The sequence below is a fragment of the Passer montanus genome, unplaced genomic scaffold, assembly GCF_014805655.1.
Source record: "Passer montanus isolate IOZ18808 unplaced genomic scaffold, ASM1480565v1 scaffold109, whole genome shotgun sequence".
Lineage (NCBI taxonomy): Eukaryota > Metazoa > Chordata > Aves > Passeriformes > Passeridae > Passer > Passer montanus.
The window spans coordinates 1,631,187-1,656,046 of record NW_024357502.1 but is presented as its reverse complement, the minus strand read 5'-3'; the positions used below and the strand labels follow the sequence as shown (position 1 = coordinate 1,656,046).

General features: G+C 58.7%; 1 protein-coding gene across 1 annotated transcript; it reads right to left on the bottom strand.

Annotated features, from left to right (window-relative positions):
* Positions 1-4,247: 4,247 nt before the first annotated feature.
* On the bottom strand, positions 4,248-24,004 carry SIGLEC1 (sialic acid binding Ig like lectin 1). Its single transcript, XM_039724031.1, has 21 exons — positions 23,950-24,004; positions 23,377-23,736; positions 22,999-23,295; positions 22,503-22,766; positions 21,471-21,731; positions 20,543-20,842; positions 19,572-19,826; positions 18,684-18,986; positions 17,784-18,038; positions 16,642-16,935; positions 15,358-15,612; positions 14,504-14,806; positions 12,671-12,925; positions 11,565-11,870; positions 11,170-11,409; positions 10,692-10,991; positions 10,344-10,598; positions 9,155-9,451; positions 5,825-5,924; positions 5,120-5,192; positions 4,248-4,482 (listed from the first exon to the last, which is right to left on the bottom strand). Exons 1-21 carry the CDS (start codon positions 24,002-24,004, stop codon positions 4,465-4,467), a joined length of 5,046 nt encoding a protein of 1,681 aa, XP_039579965.1. The 3' UTR covers positions 4,248-4,464.
* Between the last annotated feature and the right edge of the window lie 856 nt (positions 24,005-24,860).

Sequence of the window (24,860 nt, the reverse complement as noted above, 5' to 3'; positions counted from 1 at the left end):
CCTGGATCGCTTGCTCCGGCATCCCAATCCTGGGATCCTAAACACGGGATCCAACTTGGGATCCTGCTCCTGGAATTTCCTTTCCTGGCACGCCTGCTCATCAGAATCAGCTCCTGGGATCCCTCACCTGGGATCCTAAACCTGGGATCCTAATCCTGGGATATCCCACTCCTGGGATCCTAAACCTGGGATCCTGATCTCGGGATCCTGATCTTGGGAACTTAATCTTGGGATCCTGATCCTGGGATATCCTGTTCCCGGGGTCCTAAACATGGGATCCTAAACGTGGGATGCCTCTCCTGGGATCCTAAACCTGGGATCCTGATCCTGGGATCCCTCTCCTGGGACCCCCTGCAGCACCCCGATTCCCGGGATCCCCTCTCCCTCCCGATCTCCGTGATCCCTCAGGGATCCCAGCTCCAGGAGTCCCTCTCGGGTCCCTCGGTCCCCCCCTTGTCCTCCCCGTGTCCCCTCCCACGGCGGGGGTGACACCAGGGTCCCCAAGAGCGGGGGGCAGGGGGGCGAACCCCCCCATTCCCCACGGATCCTGTGGAAGGGGTAAACTGAGGCACACAGTAGATTTCGGGGGGTTTGGGGGGACACAACCATGGGACCCCCCCCCAATTCGGGTTTTGGGGTGACCCCGGGCAGAGAAGGGGGACGGGGCAGAGCCTCGAATTCCTCCCTCTTCCCACGGCACGGGGGGGGCTGGAGTGGGTGACAGGGACACCCCGACCCCGCTGGGGACAGCCCGACCCCACTGGGGACAGCCCCCGGCAGGAGGGGACCGCGAGGGGCAGCCACGTGTGACAGGGGGACAGGGAGGTGGTGGCCTGTCCCGTCACCGCTGTCACTGCCACCCAAAGAGGGGTGGCCGAAGGGGATGAGATGTCCCCTCGTGGTGTCCCCAAAGGGCTACCGAGCTGTGCTGTCCCCAGGTAGCGGGGACAGGCGGGAGACACTGCTGGGGACACTGCTGGGGACACGCTGGGGACACTCAGGGGACACCCCGGGTGCACGGGGAGTCCTGGGAATCCTGGGGGGATCCTAAAGGGGACAATGGGGTTGTCCCAGGATGTCCCCAGAGAGTTCCCACATCCCGCCCTGCTGGGAGTGGGCGGGGCCCAGGGAGGGACACGGGTGTCACATCGGGCTGGGGACATGGGGCTCTTCACAGAGGGGTCACAGCTGCGTGCGGACACTGTGACACTGCTCACAGGGGTCACACCTGCATGGGGACACTGTGACACTGCTCCCAGGGGTCACACCTGCATGGGGACACTGTGACACTGCTCACAGGGGTCACACCTGCATGGGGACACTGTGACACTGCTCCCAGGGGTCACACCTGCATGGGGACACTGTGACACTGCTCCCAGGGGTCACACCTGCATGGGGACACTGTGACACTGCTCACAGGGGTCACACCTGCATGGGGACAATGTGACACTGCTCACAGAAAGGTCACCATGCATGGGGACACAGTGACACCACTCACAGAGGGGTCACACCTGCACGGGGATAATGTGACACCACTCACAGAGGGGTCACACCTGCATGGGGACAATGTGACACTGCTCACAGAAAGGTCACCATGCATGGGGACACAGTGACACCACTCACAGAGGGGTCACACCTGCACGGGGATAATGTGACACCGCTCATAGAGGGGTCACACTTGTGTGGGGACACCAAGACAATGTTCATGGGGGTGTCACCCTGCATGGGAACAGTGTGACACTGCTCCCAGGGGTCACACCTTCACGGGGACAGTGTGACACTGCTCACGCGGTGTCACCCTCCATGGGACCCCCACACACAGGCAGCCCAACCAACGCCTCCCACCGCACCAGGAGCCACCAGCTCCGCTGTCCCCTCCTGTCGCCTCCTGTCGCCTCCTGTCCCCGCCTGCCGGCCGGGATTACGGGCGGGCAGCGAATCCCGGCCCCGCTGCGCCGGGAAAGGCCGAGCGCGCTCCCGGCCCGGCAAATCCGCGGCCCCGCGTTCACCCGGCCCGGCCCGGCTCCATGTGACAGCGGGATTTGGCTCGGCGCGGCCCGGGCCAGCCAGGGAGGAGGGAGGGAGGGAGGGACGGCGGCTCAGAGCGCCCGGAGGTGACCCTGGCACCGGGCCCGCCGCACGGGAGCTCCCGCAGCGCTGGCACGGGTTACGGCTGCCTGGCACGGGTCAGAGCAGCCTGGCACGGCTTAAACCATCCAGGCACCTACTCAGTTTCTGATCCCCCTCTGTCCCGGAAGTTCCTGCAGTGCTGGCACGGGTTAAGGCAGCCTGGCACCGAAATTCCTGCAGAGCTGGCACGGGTTAGAGCAGCCTGGCACGGGTTAAACCATCCAGGCGCCTCAGTTTCTGCAGCCCTGGCACGGGTTAAAGCAGCCAAGCACCCCAATTTCTGATTCCCCTCTGTCCCGGGAGTTCCTGCAGCTCTGGAATGGGTTAAAGAAGCCTGGCACGGGTTAGCAGCCTGGCATCCCGGTTTCTGATCTGCCTCTGTCCCGGGAGTTCCAGCAGGGCTGGCACGGGTTAAAGCAGCCGGGCCGCCCAGCCCCGTTCCCGGCTGCTCCCCGCCTTTCCCAGCTCGCCTGGCCCCATGGATGGAGCCCCCATAACCGCTGGGATCACCCCCAAAGCCCCTCCCTGAGCCCCCAAACCCCGGGATCCCCCCTGCCCTGCTGGGAACTGCCGGGATCACTTCCCGCTTCTGGTGCGGGCTCAGGGAGCCGATCCTGATCCCAATCCCGATCCCGATCCCAATCCTCATCCTGCTCCTTCTCCCTATTCCACATTCCGCTCCCGATCCTGATCCCAATCCTGCGCCCGATCCCGATCCTGATCCTGCTCCCTATTCCACTCCCGGTCCTGATCCCAATTCAACCTCCGATCCCAATCCCAATCCAATCCCGCTCCTGCTCCCCATTCCAATCCTGATCCTGATCCCAATTCTGCTCCCGATCCCGACCCCAACCCCGATCCCAATCCCAATCCCGATTCCAACCCCGATCCTGCTCCTGCTCCCCATTCCGCTCCCGATCCTGATCCCAATCCCGCTTCCACTCCCGACCCCAATCCCGATCCCGATCCCGATCTCGATCCACGGGGGATCCAGGCTGGAATTCCCGAGCTCCGGGCCGGGAAAGCGGGAGGAGGAGGAGGAGGAGGAGGAGGAGCGGGGGCCGCGCCGGGGGCTCGGCGGGCGCAGGTGGCCGAGGAGGACGCGGGGTGGTGGCACCGGGGGTGGTGGCACCGGGGGTGGCAGCGCCGGGGGCGGTGGCTCGGGAGCGGAGGGTCCTTGGAAAGGTGACCGCCAGCCCGAGGGCGCGAGCGGCCGGGTCACCTTTGTCACCGGCCGGGCGCAGGTGACAAAGTTTGACCCCGCTGCCCTCGGCGCTCGCGGGGATGGCAGGCGGGGGGGGGAGGGTCGGTGACACCGCCCTGTCGCCTCCGCGCTGTCACCACCCCGCCGGCGAGCTGTCACCGCCCTGCCACCCCGCTCGTGACCCTGCCACCACCCTGCCGGCCCTGGGCGGGGGACGGAGTGGGGACAGGGGTGGGGATAATGAAAGAAGAGGGGACAGGGATGGGGACACAGGTGGGGACACAGGTGGGGATAGTGAGAGAAGAGGGGACAGGACTGGGGACAGGGATGGGGAGGAGGAGAGAAATGGGGACAGGGATGGGGACAGGACTGGGGACAGGGATGGGGACACGGACAGGGACAAGAACAGCGACAGGGATGGGGACAGGGATGGGGCTGGAGGTGGCGCGTGGCTCTGGAAATGGGGACGGGGACAAGGACCAGGGCTGGCCCCGGGGCAGGACAGGGGACAGGGATGGGGACATGGACACGGACAAGAACAGTGTCCCCACGGATGGGGACAGCCGACACCCTGCTCTGGCAGCGGAACGGGCGCAGAGGGGGGGATTAAACACCCGCGGGACCCCCGATCCCAAAGCCCCCCCATTCCCGGGAAGCTCCAGCTCCGGAGCCCCATCCCCGCCGAGGCCAGGTCCGGTGGCCGCAGAGTGACCTCTAGAGGCAGCGGGGACACAGCCCGAGGGGACACGGCCCGAGGGGACACGGCCCGAGGGGACACCGCCCTGCTGCCACCAGCCAGCAGAGTCCCCGGCCCCAGGTCCCCTCATGCCAGGCACCGAGGGGACACGGGTGGCTTGGGGACCCCAGTGTCCCCCTCTCCAAGGACAAGGGACAGCCGGTGACAAACAGGGCGTTCCCAGCACCGGGAGGCTGGATTTTATTCTTGTCCCCGGGGGTTCCCAGCCCAGAGGTGTCACCGGCGCCTGGCACGTGAGGAGGTGACAAGGATCCTTCGGGAAGGGACGAGGGGCTGGAATGGGGCTGGGGGGTCCCCGGGGATGTCCCTGGGTCCAGCCAGGATCGGGAAATTCCAGCGGCCGCAGCTGGCCTGGGGTCCGAGGGCCACCGGGTCAAGATGCTCCGTCCATCTGGAAAAGGTTGGCAGTGGCTGAGGACACCCTGCCCTTGGCTGGGGACACCGTGTCCGTGTCTGGGGACACCGTGTCCTTGGCTGGGGACACCCTGTCCTTGGTTGGGGACACTCTCTGTAGGGCTGGGGACATTCTGTCCATGGCTGGGGACACCGTGTCCGTGTCTGGGGACACCGTGTCTGTGTCTGGTGACACCCTGTCCAGGGCTGGGGACATTCTGCCCATGTCTAGGGACACTCTGCCCATGCTGGGGACACCGTGCCCACAGCTGGGGACACTCCATGGGGACAGGGGACACCCAGGGCGGGTTTGCCATCCCTCTGTGCCATGGAGCCCCTCCGGAATGAGGCTGGCACAGGGATTTTGGGTCCCCACATGGCTCTGTCCCTCCTGTCCCCGTGGCAGTGACAGCCACAGCAGTGGTGGCACCACGGGGCCACCAGGCCGGGCCGGATCCTGGATCCACATCCCATTCCCACTGCAGGGATTCCTGGAAGGGGCCCCCCGAGAGCTCAGGGGACCCCAGGGCTGTCCCCAGTGATGTCCCCAGGGCTGTCCCCAGGGCTGTCCCCAACACTGTCCCCAGGGCTGTCCCCACTGATGTCCCCAGGGCTGTCCCCAACGCTGTCCCCACCTGTGGCAGGTCCTGTTTGCTCCTCAGCTCCAGGGTGTCCTCGGCACGGGACCAGCTCCGGAACTTCCTGATCCTGGCAGGGAGAACAGGGAGCTGCCACCACCCTGGGGTCCTTGTCACCACTCCAGGGTCACTGTCCCACTATCCCAGGGCATTGTCACCACTCCAGGGTCACTGTCCCACCACCCTGGCATCCATGTCACCACTCCAGGGTCATTGTCTGACCATCCTGGGGTCATTGTCACCGTGCCAGGGTCACTGTCCCATCACCCCGAGGTCCTTGTCACCAGGCCAGGGTCACTGTCCCACCACCCCCAGGGCATTGTCACCATGCCAGGGTCACTGTCCCACCACCCCCAGGGCATTGTCACCATGCCAGGGTCACTGTCCCATCACCCCGAGGGCCTTGTCACCAGGCCAGGGTCACTGTCCCACCCCAGGGTCTCTGTCCTCCCATCCCAGAGTTCCTGTCCCACCCCACTGTCCCTGTCCCCTGACCCTGGGGTCCCCGTCCCCCCACCCCAGTGTCCCTGTCCTCGTGCCAGGGTCCCTGTGCCACCCTTGTGTCCCTGTGCCCCCACCCTGGGGGTCCTTTTCATGACATTGGGGACACTGTCCCACCCTGGGGTCCCTGTCCTTGAGCCCCTGGTCCCTGTGCCACCCCGGTGTCCCTGTCCCCCCACCCCGCCCCATCCATGACGTCACCTGGGCCACACCTTCACGGCCAGCAGGGCCACCATGGCGATGGCCACGACGGCCACGAGGAGCCCGGACAGGACCCGGAAGATGCGCAGGTGGCTGAGGGCTGGGGACAGAGCGGGGGTCACTGCCACCGGCACCCCCCAACCCCAGGAAGGGGACACCGGGGTGACAAAGTGGGGGACAGGTGGCATTTGGGGTGAGGACACACATGGGGAAGTCACCGGTGGGGACAATTGCTGCTCCTGGCTGCCACTGTCCCCTGTCCTAAAGGCCACCCCGCCAGGGACAGGAGGTGTCCCCAACACAGCCACAAGTGCCACCCTCACATTTTGCCCTTTGACCCCATTCCACTGTCCCATCCCATTTCCCACTTCCAGGGATTTTCTTAGGATTTCCAGTCCCTGTTTATGGGATTTTTTTAGGATTTCCAGTTCTTGTTTAGGGGATTTTTAAAGGATTTCCACGTCCCCATTTAGGGGATTTTTTTAGGATTTACAGTTCCCATTTAGGGGGTTTTTTAGGATTTCCAGTTCTTGTTTAGGGGATTTTTAAAGGATTTCCACGTCCCCATTTTGGGGATTTTTTTAGGATTTCCACGTTCCCACTTAGGGGGTTTTTTAGGATTTCCAGTTCCCGTCTGGGGATTTTTTTAGGATTTCCACGTCTCCATTTAGGGGATTTGTAAGGGATTTCTACGTCCCCATTTAGAGGATTTTTTAGGATTTCCAGTCCCTGTTTATGGGATTTTTTTAGGATTTCCAGTTCCCATTTAGCAGATTTTTTAAGGGTTTCCATGTCCCTGTTTAGGGGATCTTTTTAGGAATTCACGTCCCCGTTTAGAGGATATTTTTAGGATTTCCAGTTCCCATTTAGCGGATTTTTTAAGGATTTCCACCTCCCCATTTAGGGGATTTTTTAGGATTTCCAGTTCCCATTTAGAGATTTTTTTTTTAGGATTTACAGTCCCCATTTAGAGATTTTTTTTAGGAATTTCACGTCCTGTTTAGAGGACTTTTGTAGGGTTTCCAGTTCCCATTTAGGGGATTTTTTTAGGGTTTCCACGTCCCCATTTTGGGGATTATTTTAGGATTTCCACCTCCCCGTTTAGGGGATTTTTAAAGGATTAGGAGATTTTTTTAGGGTTTCCAGTCCCCGTTTATGGGATTTTTTTAGAGTTTCCATTTCCCACTTCCAGGGATTTTCTTAGGATTTCCAGTCTGCATTTAGTGGATTTTTTCAGGATTTCCACATTCCCATTTATGGGATTTTTTAGGATTTCCAGTTCCCATTTAGGGGATTTTTTTAAGATTTCCAGTTCCCGTTTAGGGGATTTTTTTAGGATTTCCACGTCTCCGTTTAGGAGATTTGTAAGGGATTTCTACGTCCCCATTTAGAGGATTTTTTAGGATTTCCAGTCCCTGTTTATGGGATTTTTTTAGGATTTCCAGTTCCCATTTAGCAGATTTTTTAAGGGTTTCCATGTCCCTGTTTAGGGGATCTTTTAAGGATTTCCACTTCCCCATTTGGGGGATTTTTTTAGGATTTCCAGTTCCCATTTAGCAGATTTTTTAAGGGTTTCCATGTCCCTGTTTAGGGGATCTTTTTAGGAATTCACGTCCCCGTTTAGAGGATATTTTTAGGATTTCCAGTTCCCATTTAGCGGATTTTTTAAGGATTTCCACCTCCCCATTTAGGGGATTTTTTAGGATTTCCAGTTCCCATTTAGGGGATTTTCTTAGGATTTCCACGTCCCCTTTTAGGGAATTTTTTAGGATTTCCAGTTCCCGTTTAGGGGATTTTTTTAGGATTTCCACCTCCCCATTTAGGGGATTTTTTAGGATTTCCAGTTCCCATTTAGAGATTTTCTTTTAGGATTTACAGTCCCCATTTAGAGATTTTTTTTAGGAATTTCACGTCCTGTTTAGAGGACTTTTGTAGGGTTTCCAGTCCCCATTTAGGGGATTATTTTAGGATTTCCACCTCCCCGTTTAGAGGATTCTTAAAGGATTAGGAGATTTTTTTAGGGTTTCCAGTCCCCGTTTATGGGATTTTTTTAGAGTTTCCATTTCCCACTTCCAGGGATTTTCTTAGGATTTCCAGTCTGCATTTAGCGGATTTTTTCAGGATTTCCACATTCCCATTTATGGGATTTTTTAGGATTTCCAGTTCCCATTTAGGGGATTTTTTTAGGGTTTCCACGTCCCCATTTTGGGGATTATTTTAGGATTTCCACCTCCCCGTTTAGGGGATTTTTAAAGGATTAGGAGATTTTTTTAGGGTTTCCAGTCCCCGTTTATGGGATTTTTTTAGAGTTTCCATTTTTTTTAGGGTTTCCACGTCCCCATTTTGGGGATTATTTTAGGATTTCCACCTCCCCGTTTAGGGGATTTTTAAAGGATTAGGAGATTTTTTTAGGGTTTCCAGTCCCCGTTTATGGGATTTTTTTAGAGTTTCCATTTCCCACTTCCAGGGATTTTCTTAGGATTTCCAGTCTGCATTTAGCGGATTTTTTCAGGATTTCCACATTCCCATTTATGGGATTTTTTAGGACTTCCAGTTCCCATTTAGGGGATTTTTTAAAGATTTCCAGTTCCTGTTTAGGGGATTTTTTTAGGATTTCCACATCCCAATTTAGGGGATTTTTAGAATTTCCAGTCCCCATTTAGGGGATTGTTTTAGGATTTCCACCTCCCCGTTTAGGGGATTTTTAAAGGATTAGGGGATTTTTTTAGGGTTTCCAGTCCCCATTTAGGGAATTTTTTTTAGGATTTCCAGTCCCCGTTTCAGGGATTTTTTAAAGATTTCCATGTCCCCATTTAGGGTTTTTTTTTTAGGATTTCCATGTCCCGTTTAGGGCTTTTTTTTAGGATTTCCAGTTCCTGTGCAGGGGGATTTTTTAAGGATTTCCACGTTCCGTTTAGGGGATTTTTTTAAGGTTTGCAGTCCCCATTTAGGGGATTTTTTTAGGATTTCCAGTCCCCGTTTAGGGCTTTTTTTTAGGATTTCCAGTTCCTGTGCAGGGGGATTTTTTAAGGATTTCCACGTTCCCGTTTATGGGATTTTTTTAGGATTTCCAGTCCCCGTTTAGGGCTTTTTTTTAGGATTTCCAGTTCCTGTGCAGGGGGATTTTTTTAGGATTTCCAGTCCCCATTTATGGGATTTTTTTAGGATTTCCAGTCCCCGTTTAGGGGATTTTTAGGATTTCCAGTCCCCATTTAGGGGATTTTTTTAGGGTTTCCAGTCCCCGTTTATGGGATTTTTAGGGTTTCCAGTCCCCATTTATGGGATTTTTTTAGGGTTTCCAGTCCCCGCTGAGGCTCCGGCCCCACTCACTGTGGACATCGAAGTCGGCGCTGGCCGTGGCGTTGCCCAGGGCGTTGGTGGCCACGCAGACGTAGCGTCCCCCGGCCGCTGTCCCCACGGCCACCAGCTCCACGCGCAGCGCGTTGTGCGAGGGGGTGGCCCGGACGCCCGGGGTGGCGGCGGGGGACAGGCTGGTGGCCAGGAGGTGGCCGTGGTGGTGCAGGGCCAGCCGGGAGGGCGGGTGGCTCTGGGCCGTGCACAGCACGATGGCCCCGCGGCCGTGCTGGCTCTCCAGGAAGGTGCTCACCGAGACGGCCCGGGGAGGGTCTGTGAGGGGACAGCGAGGGTGGCAGTGCGACACGGGCGGGGACAGCCCCCGGTGGTTTAAAGTGGCCCTGGGTTTGTCCCATCCCACTCATCCCGGTGCTGCGGGATTATTCCAACCCGCTCCCGTCCTTGCCTTGCCACCCCAAAGCTGGAGAATCGTCCTGATTTGGAGATTCTGGGCTCCAAATCTGATTTTTGAGGGGGCAATCCTAAAAAAAACCCCAAATCCCTTTCCCAAAAGCTTCCTAAGGCACCCCTCCTCCAGCCTGGATCATCATCCCACCCTCTCCAGCCCTTTGTTCCCACCTCCTGCTGAGGAACCCCTCAGGCTGGAGCCTTTTGGCTCCAAATCCAACTTCTGAAGGACCAATCCCAAAAAAAACCAACCCAAAATCCCCTTTTCCAGGTCACCAAGAGCTTCCTAGCTCATCCCTTCTCCATCCTGGATAATCCCAACCCCATCCATCCCTGCCCTGGTGGCTTCCCGTGTTCCCCAGCCACTCATTCCCTTTCCAGCCAGAAAATTCCTCAGTTCTGCAGCATTTTGGCCCCAAATCTACCTTAAAAAACCAAAAAACAACAACAACAACAACAAAACCCCAAAGACAAACAAACAAACAAACAAAAAAACCACAAAAAAACCCCAAAAAACAAAACAAAACAAAGCAAAAAAACCCAAAAACAACCAAACAAAAAAAACCTCAAAAAGCCCCAAACAAACCCAAAATCCCCAAAAAAAACCCAAAAAACCCCAAACAAACCCAAAATCCCTAAAGGGAGAAGAGCAGGGCAGGAAGAGGAGCAAACTCCCCTTGCCCTCGCGGAGGTGACACCAGCGACAGCGGCTGGGGACACGCTTTGGAGCGTGCCTGGTGGCGCTGGGGACACTCACAGAGGACACTGAGGCTGAGGGGGACAGAGGTGGCCGTGCCCCACGCCCCGCTGGCCTGGCACTGGTAGGAGCCGGCGTCGGCGCTGGACACGCGGCTGAGCACGAAGGAGCCGGACGGTCCCTCCCAAAGCCACCGCCCGTCGCGGAACCACGTGTAGTTGACACCTCTGTCCCCCCAGGCGGTGGCCGAGCAGCTCATGGTGGCCCTGGTGCCCTCGGGGACTTCCTGCGAGGGCTCCACCGTCAGCGTGACCCCTGAGAGGGGGGGACATTGGGGACTCCAGGGGTGGCCCGGGGAGCCGGGACCACCCCACACCTTGGGGACTTGGGGACTTGGGGACGCCTCACCTGGCACCTGCAGCCGCAGGGACGCGGTGGCCGAGCCGCGGCTGTTGGTGGCCGAGCACAGGTAGAGCCCCGCGTCGCCGGGCTCCAGCCCCGCCATCCCCACCCGCAGCGACGTGGGGGTGGCCCGCACCTCGAAGCGGGGGTCGGAGGGGCCGCGGCTGGTGGCCAGGGGTGGCTGGCCCTGTCCCCTGCTCACGGCGATGTCCGGCGGGGGGACAGCGTCGGCCGAGCAGAGCAGCACGGCCTGTCGCCCGCCGCGGGGCTCCACCAGCGCCGCAAAGCTGGGCTCCTGCGGGGCGTCTGCGGCGACAAGGACAGCGCGTGTCCGCCACACCCCGCCGGGACACACGGGCACCCCCGGGCAGGGGCTGCGCTGTCGCCGCGCGTCGCGGGGTGGCGACACAGACCGGGCGGCGGTGTCCCCGCGGGGGTGGCGTGTCCCGCTGTCCCCTCCCGGAGGTGTCGCCCCCCAACTCACAGAGCACGGCGAGGGCCACGGGGGGGGCGCGGGGCCCCCGGCCCGCCCGGCAGCCGTAGAGCCCCGCGTCGGAGCGGTGGCCACGGAGCCCCAGCGAGGGCTCGGCTCCCTCTGCCACCCAGCGCCCGTTCTTGAACCACGTGTAGAGGGTGCCCGGCTGCGCGTGAGGGGCCTGGCACGTCAGCGTCACCTCTGTCCCCTCCGCCACCTCGGCCGAGGGTCGCACCAGCACCCTGGTGGCTGCGGGGAGCGGAGAGGGTTTTGGTCACGTTTCCCCTTTCAAGCCCCAAATCGGTGTCCCCAACCTCCAGCTCCTCCAAAAATTGGCTGCCCCCAATCCTGAACCCTTCAAGGCCCCCCTGGCAGTGTCCCCAAGCCCCTGTCCCCCTCCTCACCTTGCACCCGGAGCGTGAGGGACGCGCGGCTGTCGCCGAGGGCGCTCCGTGCCCGGCACTCGTATTCACCCTCATCCTCCTCGGAGGCTTCCCGGAATTCCAAGCGCAGCGCGTTGGGAGAGGAGGACACGCGGATGCTCTGCCGGGGGCTGTCACCTCCTCTGGGGGGGCTGGAGGCCAGCGCGTGTCCCCCCCTGAGCAGGGTGAGCTGGGCCGGGGGGTGGCTGTCCACGGCGCACAGCAGGATGGTGGCCGTCCCCTGGCTGCTCTCCACGAAGGATTGCAGCCGCAGGTTCCTGGGGGGGTCTGCGGGCCGGGAAAAACGTGGAGAACGGGATAATCGTGGAATTGGTTGGGTTGGGAAAGCCCTCTGAGCTCATGGAGTTCAAGTGTCCCCCCAGTGCTGCCCCAGGCCACATCCCATGGATGGAACTCCACCGCTGCGCTTTCCAGGAGGGAAAATTCCAAAATTCCCAATATCCAACCCAAATCTCCCCTGGCACAGCTTCGGGCCGTGTCCCTTTGTCCTGTCCCTGTTCCTGACCCCCCCCGGCTGTCCCCTCCTGTCAGGGAGTTGTGCAGAGCCACAAGGTCCCCCCTGGTCCCCCTTTTCTCCAGGCTGAGCCCTTTCCCAGCTCCCTCAGCTTTTCCTGCTGCTCCAACCCTTCATGCCAGGGATTCCCCATGCTCCAGAGCCTCTGTCCCACGTTCATCAGGAAGATTTAGAAATTAACACCATCTTTTTCTCATAAAAAAGGGAAAAAAATTTCTCACGTTCTGACTCGCAACAACATTTTGTTCCCTTTTTTTAAAAAAGTAAAGTCTGGTTTTAATTTTCCCAGTCAGGGATAAAAAAAGTCCTAAATCCAGCATTAAAGCCGAGGATTTTCCTGCTGGGTTTGGTGTGGAGCACAAGGAAACTTGGAGAAGGTTTTGGGGTTTCTAGGCAGGTCTGGGGTGTAAAGCTTGGCTTAATTATCCTCTGGAATATATTTTTTGAGCTCCCCTAATTAATTAATCCCTCCAGATTAAATCCAAATTAAGAACCGACCGAGGGGTGACACCAAGTGACACCAAGTGACACGAAGCTGCCCTTGGGGACTCACAGAGGACGTTGAGGGTGGCAGGGGTGGCACTGTGGTTCCGGGCCGGGGTCCGTACGGAGCACTGGTAGGAGCCGGCGTCGGAGGCGGTGACCCCAGGGAAGGTGAGATTTTGGGAAGAGCCGGTGCCCAGCCACACCTGGTTCCGGTACCAGGTGTAGCTCAGCACGTCCCGGTCCCCTCCTGCCACCGCGCAGGTGAGGGTGGCAGTGTCCCCTTCCCGCACGTCCGGGGACGGCCAGATCCAGACCCGGGCGGCTGCAGGGGAAGGGAGGAAAAACGGTGATCCCTCACTTCCAGGAAAAAGTGGGGATCCCTCACTTCCAGGAAAAAGTGGGGATCCCTCACTTCCCAGGAAAAAGTGGGGATCTCTCACTTTCCAGGAAAAATGGTGATCCCTCATGTTCCAGAAAAAAGTGGGGATCCCTCACTTTCCAGGAAAAAGTGGGGATCCCTCACTTTCCAGGAAAAAGTGGGGATCCCTCATTTTACAGGAAAAAGTGGTGATCCCTCACTTCCAGGAAAAAGTGGGGATCCTTCACTTTCCAGGAAAAAGTCGGGATCCCTCAATTTCCAGGAAAAATGGTGACCCCTCACTTTCCAGGAAAAAGTGGGGATTCCTCAATTTCCAGGAAAAAGTGGGGATCCCTCACTTTCCAGGAGAAATGGCGATCCCTCACTTTCCAGGAAAAAGTGGGGATCCCTCACTTCCAGGAAAAAGTGGGGATTCCTCAATTTTCAGGAAAAAGTGGGGATCCCTCAATTTCCAGGAAAAAGTGGGGATCCCTCAATTTCTAGGAAAAAGTGGGGATTCCTCAATTTTCAGGAAAAAGTGGGGATCCCTCAATTTCCAGGAAAAAGTGGGGATCCCTCACTTCCAGGAAAAATGGTGATCCCTCACATTCCAGGAAAAATGGTGATCCCTCAATTTCCAGGAAAAAATGGTGATCCCTCGCTTTCCGGAGTGGGAAAAGTCAGGGAGTTGCAGGGTGGTAAAAAGAGGTAACGGCCACCACAACCCACAGGTGCCACCATTCCCTGGTGTTCCCATGGATTTGTTTGGGATGCTCCATCCCTGGCAGTGTCCAAGGTCAGGTTGGATGGGACTTGGAGCAGCCTGGGATAGTGGAAGGTCCCTGCCAATGGCATGGGTGGGATTGACGAGATTTAAGATCTCTCCCAACCCAAACCATTCCATGATTCCATGGTTCCTGGGGTGATGCCAGCAGGGCAGTGCCATGGATGGACACCAGCCTTTGGAATCACATCCAAGCAGAGCCCTGTCCCTTTGCCACACTCCTGGGACACTTGCAGCTGTCTGGGAATACATCCATCCCCATAAACACGATTTTTCCCCATTTTTTCCCCCATTTTCATCCTGTCCATCTTATTCCAGTTCCTCTCCACACTCACTCCCCCATTCCCATCCCTACACCTCATCACCATAACCCAAATCCCATCATTCCATCTGCTGCCTGCAGCTCTCCATCCCCTTCCCACCCCATTCCCATTCCCATTCCCATTCCCATTCCCATTCCCATTCCCATTCCCATTCCCCATTCCCATTCCTATTCCTATTCCCATCCCATCCCATGGATCCCATCCCATGGATCCCATCCCATGGATCCCAACCCATCCTATCCTGTGGATTCCATCCCATGGATCACATCCCATGGATCCCATCCCATGGATCCCATCCCATGGATCACATCCCATGGATCCCATCCCATCCCATCCCATCCCATCCCATCCCATCCCATCCCATCCCATCCCATCCCATCCTGTGGATCCCATCCCATCCCATGGATCCCATGGGTCCCATCCCCAGTGACTCACCGCCTCCGGAGAAGTTCCCGGTGGCGCTGGCGTTGCCGTGGGCGTTGGTGGCCACGCACCGGTACTCGCCCTCGTCCTGCAGCAGCACGGGGTGCACGCGGACACGTAGCGCATTGGTGGCTGCGGTGACACTGAGCCGTGGCTGGGGGACAGGCGGTGACAGCGCCGAGGAGGCCACCAGGGCCCCGTCCTTGAAGAGAGCCAGCTGTGCCGGCGGGGAGCTGTCCACGGAGCACTCCAGGATCCCGCGCTGGCCCGACGGAGGCTCCAGGAAGGTGCTGAGCACCGGCACCCGCGGGGGGTCTGCGCGGGAGGGTGGGAGAGACCCGAGGATGCACCCAGAGACCCCCGGGACCCAGCGAGGTGCCAGCGTCCACAGGGTGCCATCCCATCGGTGCCATCCCATCGGTGCCATTCCAGTGGCACCATCCCATCAGTGCCATTCCAGTGGTGCCATCCCATCGGTGCCATTCCAGTGGCACCATCCCATCTCAGCACCATTCCAGCGGTACCGTTCCAGTGGTGCCATCCCATCGGTGCCATCCCATCTGTGCCATCCCATCGGTGCCATCCCATTGGTGCCATTCCAGTGGCACCATTCCAGTGGTGCCATCCCATCGGTGCCATTCCAGTGGCACCATCCCATCTCAGCACCAGCGGTACCATCCTGTTGGCACCATCCCAATGGCATCGTTCCAGTGGTATAATCCCATCCCAATGGCATCATCCCATTGGCACCATTCCACTGGTCCCATGCCATTCCCATCTCATTTTGTCTCATCCAGTCTCATCCCATCCATTCCATCCCATCCCATCCCATCCCATTCCCCAGTCCCCTGGCGGGTCCCACTCACAGCAGACGTGCAGGGTGACAGCGGGGGACACGCTGGTCCCCGCGGAGCCCCGGGCCCGGCAGTGATAGAAGCCGGTGGCAGCGCTGGTGACACGGGACAGCACGAGGACACTGTCAGGACCCTCCTGGAGCCACTTGCTGTCCTTGTACCAGGAGTAGACGGTGTCACCCTGTGGCTCACCGGCCACCTGGCACATCAGGGACACGTTGTCACCTTCCAGCACCTCCGAGGACGGTGAGATCAGGACTCGGGTGGCTGGAGCAGGGACAGTGCCAGCTCAGAGGGGACAGGGCAGAGCTCAGCACTGCCGGTGTCCCCTCATCACTTCCAGAGCCTGTGGGGCACAATATTCCCACTCTGTCCAAGGATTTGGGACAGCCCTGATGTAATATTGGTGCTCCCTGTCCCCTCAGGGTGTTCCCAGCTCCTCCTGGAGATGCCAAGGGCTGAGGTGTTGGAATATGGGCAGGGGGTGGCACTTGGGGGCATCTGGTGGCACTGGCAGAGATCTGGTGGCACTGGGAGAGATCTGGTGGCATTTGGAGTGTAGACATGAGGCCATTCCCATGGGATGGACCACTCTGATGCCTGGGTGGGACCTGGTGGCACTGGGAGAGATCTGGTGACACTGGGAGGGATCTGGTGGCACTGGGATTGCAGACATATGGTCATTCCCATGGGAAGGGCCACTCCGAACCCTGGGAGGGACCTGGTAGCACTGGGAGGGATCTGGTGGCACTGGGATTGCAGACACATGGTCATTCCCATGGGATGGGCTGCTCTGATCCCTGGGAGGGATCTGGTGGCACTGGGAACACAGACATGAGGTTATTCCCATGGGATGGGCTGCTCCGATCCCTGAGAGTGACCTGGTGACATTGGGAGTGATCTGGTGGCACTGGAAGGGATCTGGTGGCCCTGGGAGGGATCTGGTGGCACTGGGAGCACAGACATGAGGTCATTCCCATGGGATGAGCCACTCTGATCCCTGGGAAGTATCTGGTGGCACTGGGAGCACAGACATGAGGTCAGCACTGGAAGGGATCTGGTGGCACTGGGATTGCAGGCACATGGTCATTCCCATGGGATGGGCTGCTCTGATCCCTGGGAGAGATCTGGTGGCATTGGGAGGGATCTGGTGGCACTGGGAGCACAGACATGAGGTCATTCCCAAGGGACGGGCTGCTCTGATCCCTGGGAAGTATCTGGTGGCACTGGGAGCACAGACATGAGGTCATTCCCATGGGATGGGTTGCTCCAACCCCCGAATCCCGGGCTCCCCACCTTGCACCCGCAGGTACAGCCGTCGCTCCGCGGAGCCGTGCGCGTTGGTGGCCGTGCACCGGTAGCTGCCATCGTCGTCCGGTGTCACCTCCCGGATCTCCACCCGCAGCGAGTTGGGGACAGCGGAGACGGTGACCCGCGGGCTGGTCCCACCGGCGCTGGTGGCCACCAGCTCCTGGTCACGGAGCAGGGCCAGCTGGGCCGGGGGGTTGCTGGCCACGGAGCACTGGAAGATGGCCAGGGAGCCCTGCTCGGCCTCCAGAAAAGCCGTCAGGAGAGGGTCCCGAGGGGGGTCTGCGAGGGGGAATGGGAGGAGAGGCTGGGAACCCCATCGGGAGAGGGGTCCTGGGGTGGGGTCACTGCTCTGGGGTTCTGGGAAAGAGTGGGAAAAGAGGGAAGGGGAAAGGGGAAAGGGGAAAGGGAAAAGGGAAAAGGGAAAAGGGAAAGGGGAAAGGGAAAAGGGAAAAGGGAAAAGAGAAAAGGGAAAAGGGAAAAGGGAAAGGGGAAAGGGGAAAGGGAAAAGGAGAAAGGGGAAAGGGAAAAGGGGAAAGGAAGGAGAAGGGAAAAGGGAAAAGAAAGGAAAAGAGAAAAGGGAAAAGGGAAAAGGGAAAAGGGAAGAGGAAGGAAAAGAGAAAAGGGAAAAAGGAAAAGGGAAAAGGGAAAAGGGAAAAGGGAAAAGGGAAGAGGAAGGAAAAGAGAAAAGGGAAAAAGGAAAAGAGAAAAGGGAAAAGGGAAAAGGGAAAAGGGAAGAGGAAGGAAAAGAGAAAAGGGAAAAAGGAAAAGGGAAAAGGGAAAAGGGAAAAGGGAAAAGGGAAAAGGGAAAAGGGAAAGGGAAAGGAGGGAAAAGGGAAAAGGGAAAGGAAGGAAAAGAGAAAAGGGAAAGGAAGGAGAAGGGGAGAGGAAAAAGGAAAGAAGAAAAAGGTAAAAGGAAAAAGGAAACAGAAGGGGATGGTGAAGGCCAAGGGAATGGGAAAGGAAACACAAAAGGGAAAGGAAAAGGAAAAAGGGGAAATTGAAAAGGGGAAAAGGGGAAGAGAATGGGAAGTGAAAAGGAAACAGAAGGCAAGGGGGAAGGGAAAAGGGGAAATTGAAAGAAAAGTGAAAAGGGAAGAAGGGGAGAAAGGAAAGGGAAGGGGACGCACACAGCACATCCAGGAGGACGTCGGGAGAGCTCCGGCTGCCGCCCGCGGTGCTGGCCCGGCACCGGTAGAGCCCGGTGTCCCTGCTGACCACCGGCTGCAGCACCAGCGAGGCGGCCAAGCCCGTGGAGATCTGCTGCCCGTCGTGGTACCAGGTGATGTTGGGGACAGCTGTGGAGCCGCTGCTCAGGTGGCAGGTGAGGGTGGCATTGTCACCCTCCAGCACGCGGGGGGATGGGGACACGGTGACATTGGCAGCTGTGGGCAGGAGGAAATGGGGTCTGGTGTCAACGCTGGGGTGACAAACCCCCAAAGCCACCAAAGGACACCGTGGCTACCCCAGAGGGCAAGTTCCAGCTGATTCCTCAATGCCGTGGTGGGGACAGCTCTGAGCCTGGCAGTGCCACCAGCCCAGGAACATCCCTTGGCCATGTTTACTCTGTGTTCCTGTCACACAGAGCCAGGGAATCCCCACCAGGGGCTGGAATGTCATGGTGGAGCCACCATGTCTGAATATCATGGACATGTGTCATTTCCATGTGGCATGTCCATGTGGCATTTCCATGTGGTGTTTCCATGTCTGGGTTTCATGGACATGTGGCATTTCCATGTCTGGATTTCATGGACATGTGTCATTTCCATGTGTCATTTCCATGTGGCATTTCCATGTGGCATTTCCATGTGGCATTTCCATGTCTGGGTTTCATGGACATGTGACATTTCTATGTGGCATTTCCATGTCTGGATTTCATGGACATGTGGCATTTCCATGTGACACTTCTGCCCCTCCTGCCACCATCTCCTGAGCTTGCCTCCCTCCCCAGCATTCCCTTCCCACGCTCCCCTCTCTCAGAACATTCCCAGATGCCACAATCCTGTCCCCTGTCCCCTGTCCCCACTCACTGTCAGCCTTGAAATCCACAGTGGCGCTGGCGCTTCCTTGAGAATTCCCAGCCTGGCACATGTAAATCCCCTCATCCTCCACCACCACATCCCGGATTTCCACCTTCAGGCTGTTGTAGGACCTGGTGACGTGGACCCTGGGGCTGGTGGCTTGGGGACAGCCCTGGGTGCAGGCGATGGCATCGTCCCCTCTGCGGAGGGTGAGGTTGGACTCGGGATCGCTCTCGACGGAGCACTGGATGATGCCCAGGCGCCCACCCTGGCTCTGCAGGAACGAGCTCAGCACCGGCTGCCTCGGGGGGTCTGTGGGGGAAAACTGGATCCATGAGGTCGGGAAAACTCCCAGAATCCAAGGGGTTGATGCTTCCAGCACCGCCTGATCATCCAGGTTGGATGGGGTTTGGAATAATCTGGGGCAGTGGGAGGTGTTCCTGCCAAGGGGAGAGGGGTTGGAATGAGAAGGGATTTGAGGTCCCTCCCAACCCAATCCAGGGACAAAACACCACTGGATGCATCGGGAAAACCCTCAGAATCCATGGGATTGATGCTCCCAGTGCTGCCTGAGGAACTCTTGGACATCCAGGTTGGACCTGGTCTAGGGGTGCCCATGGTAGAGGGGTCAGAACGAGATGGGTTTTGATGATCCCCCAAGCCCAAACCATTCGTGGTTCTACGAACATTAACTGTTAAAATTCTTGGGAAGGTGGGAATTCTCCAAATTCCTCCTCCCCAAAACTCCCAGATTTACCCACCAAAGGGAATTTTTCACCCTCCCCACATTCCTGCCCAAGAGCTCCTTGGCTGGCTGGTGGGGATGGGGGAAACCTCAGGGTGGGACCACGCCCAGCTCAGCCCCAGGACCCTTTGGAATTCCCACGGGACACTCACAGAACACTCGGAGCGGGACAGCCTCTGACGTGTCGCTGCCGTTCCTGCTCTGGACCTGGCACTGGAAGGCGCCGGCGTCGTCCCCGCGGATGGAAGGGAATTCCAGGGTCGGGAGTGAGCTCTCCTGGAGCCTCCGGCCGTTCCTGTACCAGGTGTAGAGCGGCTTCTCGGCCGTGTCCCCTGTCCCCACGCAGGTCAGGGTGACCGCGGTCCCCTCTGTCACCTCCGCCGAGGGCTGGATCAGGAGCCCTGCAGCTGGAGAAGGGGTGGGAGAGGGATTTCAGGGAAGGAGGAAAATCCTTCCGACGGATCCATCCAGCTACAATTCCGTGTTGGGCTTCCCTGAATCCCCTCCCTCACCGTGGGTCTTTGGGGGGGTGACATTCCCTGGGGACACCGCACAGGCCAATGGGGCCTTTCCTGACCCTTTCCTGCTTTTTCCAAGTGCCAGGTTCATCCAGGTGACTTTTTCCCGGGAAAGACCCTGTCCCCTCTTCCTGCTGGCTGGGCCTTGCCTGACTTCCAGCTCCCCACTGGGACACCCAAATCCAGGTTTGGTTTCTCTGGAACTGGGCTTTGAGGTTTCTTTTGGGCTTTTTTTGGGATCCTAAAGGATGTCCCTCTTGGATATGGTTTTGGGGGACTTTTGTCCCCTTCTGCTGCCTCTGTCACCCCAAATTATCCAGACTTGGGGGCCAGGGGACAGTGACTGGTGGGGACGGATGAGGCAGAAAAGTTTGGATGAATTTACTAATTTTTGGCATTTTGTGAAACAAAACCCAGGAGCCTCTCCAGCTCCAGAAGCAGCTCTGACCCCGCTGAGGAGGGGGCACCACACAGCCCCCAGGACACCGATGTCCCCCAGTGCCACCACAGGGCCCCCCTCCGCTCTGTGGGCTGTGTGTCCCCCCAATTTTGGGGGTTCATCCTCACCCCAAACCCAGGAGCAGCAGCGTCACCCCGGGACTCACCGCGCGTCACCAGGACCTTGGTGGCACTGGCGTTGCCGTGGACGTTTCTGGCGGTGCAGCGGTACTTCCCGCTGTCCCGGGGTCCTGCATCCCGGATTTCCAGCCGCAGGGAATTGCGGGAGGTGGTGACACCGAGCCGCTGGCCCAGGGCCACCTGCGCCCCACTGGTGGCCAGCACGGCGCCATCGCGGTCGATGGCCAGGGTGGCCGGGGGGTGGCTGTCCACAGTGCAGCGGACGATGACCAGCCGGCCACCCTGGGTCTCCTGGAAGAGCGTGAGGGTGGGAATTCGGGGTGGATCTGTGGGATGGGAGAGGATGTTGAGGTCGGGATGTCCTCGTGGTGTGGTCGCAGGGAAAATCCCGGAGTGGTTTGAGTTGGAGGGGACATTAAATCCCAGCTGGTCCCATGGGCAGGGACACCTTCTGCTAGCCCAGGTGGCTCCAAGCTCCATCCAGCCTGGCCTTGGGCACTTCCAGGGATGGGAAGTGTCCCCCTTCCCAACCTGGATGTCACAATCTGCATGTCCCATGTGCCACTGGGTCAGATTTACCCCAAAATTGTCACAACCAATCCATGGCTGGGTTATTTTCCCCCTGAAAACCTCCTGAGCTGTTCTCATCCCGCTGGATTCTCCATGAAATACCTGTCTCCAAATCTTCCAATTTCCCTCCAAATCTTACGGAATGGAGGGGATTAGTGGGAGATGCTGCGATGGACACATCCCAAATGTCACTTAATGTCACCTTCACACCTGCCTCATGGCCAAAATTTGTTGTATTCCCATAAAATTCAACCATCAGGGCTGACCCCCCTCACCTACCCCTGGGGCGCTCAGGAAGAGGCTTTGCCATGAACCTTTTTGGGGGATTTCCCGGATTTTGTGGGGTTTGCACAGCCCCGTGTGGCAGGAGCTGGTGGCACTCACACGTCACGCTGAGGCTGATGGCCTGGGCCGTGTCACTGCCCTGGCTGTTGGTCACTTGGCAGGAGTAGTAGCCGGCGTCACCGGCAGCCACCGCGGGGAAGACGAGGGTGTGGGCCGGGCCCTCCTTGAGCCACGCGCCGTTCTTGTACCAGGTGTAGGTCAGCTCCTCGGGATGTCCCTCCCGCCCGGGGACATCGCAGGACAAGGTGGTGGCCGTCCCCTCGCGCACCTCGGTGGCGGGGCTGGCCGAGACCTCTGCGGCTGAGGGAGAAGGGACACGTTCAGGATGGACCTGGGGACAGGAAAACAGAACGCCCACCCCAAATCCCCCATTCCAGAGCCTGGGAGAAGATGGAAGCCCCAACAACAGAGCTGGGGGACATTTGGGTTTGTCCCCTGCCACCAGCTGGGGACAGCTGGCTTTAGAGAAAAGCCCGGGGGCCAAACTCATGGTGGGTGGGGAAGGGTCTGTCGCCTCTCAGGGTGGGCTCGGGGGGGTTTTGGGGGGAGCACAGGGACCCATCCTGGGGGAGATGCTCCCTGTGGGATTCCAGCTCAGGCAGGGAAGGCTGGGATTTGTCTTTGCTGTGGGATCTGGTGGGAAGATGAACCTTTCCCTTCCTGTGGGGGTGGGGATGGGCTGGGCTGGAATTCCCGGAGAAGCTGGGATCCCTGGAACCCTGGAAGTGCCCCAGGCCAGGCTGGACATGGCCTGGATCCACCTGGGATAGCGGGAAGTGCCCTGCACCCACAGGGATGGGAATGATCCCTAAGGTCCCTTCCCACCACGGCTCTGGATCTCCACAAGCTCCCAACCCCTTCCCAGCTCTGCTCCCTGTCCCTGGCTGGAAATCCCTCCCTGTTTTCTGGGATCACCAAGACAAGGGACACAGGTGTGGCACAACGGGGCCACCACCCTCCTCCTGCACGGACACCCCAATTCCCAGACCTCTGGCAACACCTGCCACCTCCATCCCGGTCCGTGCCACCCCAATGCGGGACGCTCAGCACGTCCCGCCCCGTGGCACTTACAGAACACGCGGAGGGTGACAGGAGGTGACACCCCGGTGCCGAGGGCGTTCTGGGCCTCGCAGTGGTACCGCCCGTGGTCCTCACGGCGCACGCCCCGCAGGGCCAGCACCCGCTCGGTGCCCACGGCCACCCCGTCCTTGTACCAGTGGTACCCCGAGACCGGGGGGTGGCTGCTGCCAACCTCGCAGCTCAGGGTCACCGTGTCACCCACGCCGATGTTCCCCGAGGAAGGGCTCAGCGACACCTGCGTGTCCTTGGGGGAGTCTGTGGGGGACACGGAGGGACGTGGTGGGCACAGGGGGCTGTCACCACCCTGGGGCACGGAAAAGGGGACGTGCGTGACAGGAGGTGGCACCCAAGGGACAGATGGGGCCAGGGAGCAGGAAAGGGAGGGAGAAGCAGGAGGAAAAATGCTGCAGGGAAGGAAAGGGTGGCAGGAGGGGGACGTGGCCGTGGTGGCCGTGACAGAGGTGTCCCCTGTCCCCGCCCCACGTACGCCTGACCCGCAGCACCACCTCCGTGCTCGCCCTCTTGGATCCGTCGGAAACCACGCAGAGCAGCTTCTTGGAATGGTCCTTCCAGGTGAAGGAGCTGGCCAGGGTCACCTGGTGGCTGACCCCGCTGGTGTCCAGCTGGACGTGGCTGGACACCTCGGACACCCGGGGGTCGTAGCCCTCCCAGCGCAGGACGCTGCCACCCCCGGGACAAAAGTAGGGCGTGGAGCACTCCAAGGTGGACCTTTGTCCCTCGGTCTGCTCCTCGCTGCCGGTGACACCGGGACGCTCCAGATCCTCTGGGATGGAGAGCAGAGGGCAGGATGACCTCGTGGAACGGGCAAGAGGGAAGTTTTTGGGAATTTCGGTCTTTTACCCACCCGAAATGCTCAGGGTCACGTCCCGCGACGCCGACCAGCGGTCGCCGTTGATGATCTCGAAGCGGAACCTGTAGAGGCCACTGTCCCCCGGTGTCACCCCCCGCAGCAGCAGGGTGCAATTCCGGGCCTTGGGGTCCCCCAGGAGCTGGGCACGACCCCTAAAATGGGGATCCACGTCCTGGGGGGTGGTGGAGTGGAACACAAGCGTCCTCTGGCCGTCGTAGTCCTTGTACCAGATGGCCACGATGCCGTCGGCGGTTGTCACACCCAGGGGGTAGCTGAAGGTGCAGGGGACAACCAGGCAGGACCCCCCGCTGGCCTTCAGGAACTCGGGGTAGGAGACCCCCCAGGAGCCGAGGGCTGCGCCAGGGAAAATCGGGGTCAGGGAGCCAGAAGGGAGGGAGAAACAGAAAAAAATTTAAAAAATAAAAAAAAGGAATAAAAGAGAAAAAGAGGAAAAGAGAAAGAAGAAGAAAAAGAAGAAGAGAAAGAAAAAGAAAAAGAAGAAGAAAAAGAAGAAGAAAAAGAAACCAAGAGGAAAACAAACCCAGAGAATTATTTAAAGCATTTTACGGTTTTTTGCAGCTCCAGACAAACTCCTGACATTCCTTTCAGTTTCGTTCCTCATCGTTCCGTGACAAACCAGAATAATTTCCCCCTGAACGTTTTCCCAATATCCCGGAAATCAGCGATCAGATTGCCGTGAGCTCCGATTCTCCTCTGAGCACTCCTGGGTCTGTCCCTGAGGAACGAGGCCTCTCCCAGCCCCCCGCTCCAGCCTTTCCCTCTCCACCATCCCCTCCTTCTCCGATACCTCCTCTTCCCACATCTGTATCCAATTTCCTCGCCGCTCCTTGGATTTCGGGCTGGATTTCCCGCTCCGCAGAGCTTTACTTGAGATTTTTTCCAGACTATGAGCACAGAGAATGGCTGGGGTGGCCCCTGGGTGTCGATGCTTGGAGGGGGGGACGATGTGAGGCCACAAATTGTCACGGGATTCGTGCCGGAAGAGGAAGGAAGAGCCGGGATCCAGCCCCCAACTCGTGCTGGTGCCAAGTTTCGTTTCTTCTGCTGGGTTTCTCCCGGTTTCGATTCCTGAGGGCCCCTGGGGGATCCCTCGGGATGGGCACCCAGCGGGGACAGTGGCCCTGCTGCTCGGAATTCCAAGGGTTGTCGTGCTGGTGCCAAGTTTCGTTTCTTCTGCTGGGTTTCTCCCGGTTTCGATTCCTGAGGGCCCCTGGGGGATCCCTCGGGATGGGCACCCAGCGGGGACAGTGGCCCGTGGTGGGGCCCTGCTGCTCGGAATTCCAAGGGTTGCCAAGATTTCTAGGAAAACGCTTCTTGGTGTGGGGCTGGATGGGGCTTGGGGGGGACTTGGGGAGGGGAAGGTGTCCCTGGTGCCCCTAAATGGGATTTAGGGAATGGGTTGGGATGGGAGTGGTGGAAATCTCATCTCGTTCCCATGGGCAGAGACATCTCCCGCT